Here is a 4,587-nt window from a genome sequence, read left to right as displayed (position 1 = left end):
TTATTCTAATGGCTTGCTTCTGCAACTTAATGATTGGTGCTAACAGATACATAGGACAGGCAGTGAACAGGAGACAACAATATTCGATATTCGACTTAATATAAGAAGAATAGAGTAGCTTTAAGTGTTTCTTGTCCAACAAATGACGCATTACTTTCATACTATAAATTATTTTAGAGACTTTGCTATAGACTTTTTCAAGATGATAAGAAAACTTCATTTTCTCGTCCAATTGAATTCCCAAGTGTTTGATACTACCCTCATTGGTACCGCTCACAAGATCCAACTTAGTGATTTTTGACTCATCATTTTCGTTATGATTATTCATGTTTACATAGACTTCAAAGTTGGTCTTAGCGGCGAGCTCAGCGGGGGTGAGTATCTCACGGGGGGAGGAAAAGACCATACATTTGGTCTTGCGGGGGTGAATAAGAAGTTTATTGGCATTGTACCATTGGGTCAGTCTGGGGACAAGCTCCTTTGCAAGGTTGATCAATTGTATAATATTCTGCTTTTCAATGAAGCCCACTGCGTCATCAGCAAAGAGATTGATTAGGATCTCTTCACTGCATGAAACAAGGTCATTGATAAAAATCAAAAAAAGAATTGGTCCCAGGACTGACCCCTGAAGTACGCCAATGATAATGAATTCAATTGTGGAGGAGAAAAGGCCCTTAAAATATACACGCTGTTTCCTATTTGCATAATAACTACGGAACCAATCAAGTGCAACCCCCCTTATCCCTGAATTCTCCAGTTTGCTAAAAAGGATGTCCCTATTTATCATGTCGAAACACTTCCTTATGTCCAAAAATATGGCCATACAGGAAGTGTCTCGACTGAGTGCTTGGGTGATCAATGTGCTTAAGTTCAATACATTGTGAAAGGTTGAGATTCCTTTCATGAAGCCAAACTGGCGGTTGCTAAAAAAAGACCGATCTTCCAAGAACTTAACCAGCGTTTCACAGACATATTTTTCAATGGGCTTGGAAAAGTTGTCAATGAGTGAAATTCCTCGATGATTATCTGCCTCGCTGAGTGAACCTGATTTGTGAAGGACAACTATTTTGGAAGTTTTCATTTTTTCAGGAAAAGTGCCATTTTGAAGTGATAAATTATAAACATGTGTTAAGGGAGTGGCAATGGTATCAGCACAGCGAGACAGAACATACATCGAGACATCATTTATGTCTGTGGAACGCTTAGGTTTAATACTACGAATGATATTAATAACCTTGAAGGGGTACAATGGCTCAAAGAAGAGGGAATCTTGACATGGGGGTGGTAAATATTCAAAGAAATTTTTGGGGGTGGAAGGAATTTCAGGCCTTAGGGAAGACCCAATCTGACTAAAATAACGATTAAATTCATTAGCTATTTCTTGGTCATTTTCAATTTTGTTTGGGCCTACTTGAAGGTATGTGCACTCAGGGGAAGATTTACTAAACCCAATGACTTCCTTTAGGGTTTTCCAGAGTTTTTTCCCATCCCCGTTTGCATCTCTTATTTGTTGTCTGTAATATTCAATCTTTGCTCTTCTCACTTGCCTATTGTAATTATTCCTATAGACATTGTAAATACTTTCATTTTCAATTGTTTTGTCTTTTAAAAAGTTGCTGTACAAAATATCTCTATGCAATCTACAACGCAATAAAAAGTCTGACATGAAAGGCTGCTGAGGCTGGGTACGTTTGTTTTTTCGTTTTTTTCTAACTGGACACTTTTCATTATAAAGTCTCAAAAAGGTTGAAATAAAGTTATCATAAGCAATGTTTGTGTTGTCTTGGTTTAAAACGTGATTCCAGTTAGTGTGGTAGAGTGCATAGTTTAAGGCATCAAAGTTTTCATCATTCAATTCTCTTTTTTCAAAGAAATCTGGAGGTTTGGGTTTATTTACTCTGTCTATTCGGAATGAATTAATAATTGGCAAGTGATCGGAGATTTTTGAAGTTAAGACAAAGGAAGACATTAGGTTTTGAATAAAGTTACCTATCCCGAATAAATCAAGAAGGGTTGCAGTGGTTCTAGTTACTCTAGTAGCTCTGGTAACGGTATTTATGATACCGTTAAAGGAAAAAGACTCAATAATTCTCATGGAGTTGCTATTTATATTATTTATTTTGAAAAGATCAAAATTGAAATCTCCTACAATGAAGTATGGTATGCTTAAAGCTGCTATTCTATCAATCAGGTCCAAAAAAAGTTCAAAAAATTCTTCTATTTCAGCACTACTCTGATTGGGTGGCCGATAACAGTTTAGTAAGCAAAACTTTAGTCCATTGTGGGAAATTTTTAAGCAAATAGATTCAAGAATATTTTCTTTAAATGAAAATTTATCAAATAGTTTATCTACTTTATAATATTTGCTTACTAGAATACCCACCCCTCCCCCCCTACTTTTTGTGCGGAGTTTAACATGCCAATCGTAATTATTAATTCCATAGCAATCCATATTTACATCCTTATTCAGCCATAATTCTTGAAAACACAGAACATTTAAGTGGATATCATGTTGTCTAAAGAAGTCTACAGTGGAGACAATATCATTGTATTTAGAATGTAATGACTGACAATTAATACTAAAAATATTGAGAAGGTTTTCATTGAATGTTTTCAGTTTCTGTACGATACCTTGTTCACTTGAAAAAACGCAATTTATTCCGAATTCGTTCTCAAAATCGTTAAAGTAGTCGCCGTAAATCGGATTCATAAGATTTAGACCAATGTTATCGTTTAAGTTACCGTAATCCTGGTTAATCTGATCATTAGGGAGGTTTGTCATAGCAGAGCTGGTCCAGGAGCACCGCAGGAGGAATCGTCTTAACATCAAGTATGGACATCTGAAACACAGTAGATATTAGTGGACAAATAAAAATAGGTAATATACAATATATTATCGTTAAAGCGAAAAAAATTACCATATTTACTATGGTTATTCCGATAGCGTTTAGTTTATGTGTGTGTTGGGGGTGGCAACACATTTCAAGCTAGTTTAGTTCCCCCTACTCATTTTCATACAAGTTCCAAGTATTTTATATGCTAATCAGCAGAAAAATAAGAAAAATAGATTGAAATTAATATGCTATGTTGGCGTTCTAACAAGTTGGGTAATATTTAATATTAATATTATAATAATATAGAGTTTACGTGGATATAAACATTAAGTTTTTCGAAATAAATCACTTTGTAAATGAATTTAAAAATGATGATAATAATTTTGTTAAGTACCTTTTTTTCCGACGTATAAGATACTTAACCTCATGATGTGATTACCGCCTTTGTAGCTTTGCTTTGCTTAGCTTTGTTGGCGGTGTCTCTAGCTTTGGCCCTCGTGGCCACAGGATCAGAAGGTGCTGAGTCAACGACAGGGGCAACAGGTACAGAAGGTGCTGAGTCAACGACAGGGGCAACAGGTACGGAAGGTGCTGAGTCAACGACAGGTGTAGATGCGGCAGATGCGGCAGACGTGGCGGCAAGTGCGGCGGTGTGTGTGGCGGTAGGTACGGCAATAGATGCCGCAGGTACGGCGACAGACACGGCGGCAAGTGCGGCAGACGTGGCGGCAGATGCGGCGGCGGTCACGGCGGCAGGTGCGGCGGTGAGCGCGGCGGCAGGTGCGGCAGTGAAATCAGCTGTAGCGGCGGCTGCGGATGCGACGGCGGCAGGTACTGACTGTGTGGGCTGTGCGGCTGGTGCAACGGCTGTATGTGCGGCGGTTGCGACGGTTGCGGCAGAGTCTATGGGAGGGAACACAGCTAGGTCCCCAAGAGCTGGGGCAGGGGCAGACGTTAAATTATGTTGAATCGTGCTGGAAGGGTGGGCTGTGATCGTACTAAACTGTCTTGGGAAGTCATCCTCTGTTAAGTCAGCCTGATTAGAGAAGAATGTTTTCCTTTCCTCAGGCGCTAGCTTGTTGAAACAAAGGATAGGCGGTGCCTCTGACAGAAAAAAATCCTCGCTTCCAGGTATGGGTTGGGCCATTTCCTTCAGGTCTTTGCCAAACGGGTTAAGGCAGCGTATCCAGCGGCTGCCGTTCTTGAGCTGAAATTGGACATGTTGGCCAGCGACTTTGGCCCTCGAAATCTGGTTTGTGGCATACACAAAGGTCATGGTCTTCCTGTTGAGGTCGGACATATCTTGCTTCGCCTGGACTAACCTATTGGGGAAGAACGGGACCGGTGACGCGTTGTTCCTGGGATTGAACCTCTTGATCTCGGCGTTGTAACGGTCAAGCACAGCCTTCTTATTGTTCATCCACGCGTCGAGGTAGGATCTAGACATAAAACGAAAAATAAAAACGGGGATCTGGCCCTTTGTATATGGGAGCATATGGGCACGCTCGACGATATCACAAAAATGTGAGGGAATATATTCTAATTCTCCACGTTTAAGAGCGGCTTCAAGGGTGGGCCTTATAATGTTTCTAAATATGATAAACTCTGTAATATTTTCACGGCTCCACGGCTGCTGAAAATTCACTATTCTACAACTCCAATCGCGGCACCTTTGCTCTCTTATCGAGTTTTGTAGAAGTTGAAATTTGACGAAATTTTCTCTCGACGATTCAATAGAGTTTAAATAGTCTTT

The 4,587-nt window shown here is 39.9% G+C and overlaps 1 protein-coding gene across 1 annotated transcript; it reads right to left on the bottom strand.

The window, feature by feature from the left end:
* Window positions 1–2,402: 2,402 nt before the first annotated feature.
* On the bottom strand, window positions 2,403–4,542 carry LOC145305545 (uncharacterized). The gene is made up of 2 exons (XM_080147190.1): window positions 3,229–4,542; window positions 2,403–2,840 (listed from the first exon to the last, which is right to left on the bottom strand). Exon 1 carries the CDS (start codon window positions 4,327–4,329, stop codon window positions 3,259–3,261), a length of 1,071 nt encoding a protein of 356 aa, XP_080003316.1. The 5' UTR covers window positions 4,330–4,542; the 3' UTR covers window positions 2,403–2,840; window positions 3,229–3,258.
* Window positions 4,543–4,587: the final 45 nt, after the last annotated feature.

The sequence above is a fragment of the Acartia tonsa genome, chromosome 14, assembly GCF_053477335.1.
Source record: "Acartia tonsa isolate MP-2025a chromosome 14, ASM5347733v1, whole genome shotgun sequence".
In the NCBI taxonomy this organism is placed as follows: Eukaryota; Metazoa; Arthropoda; class Copepoda; order Calanoida; family Acartiidae; genus Acartia; species Acartia tonsa.
Note: the sequence above shows the minus strand (reverse complement) of the source record. Positions and strands in the feature narration are given on the sequence as shown.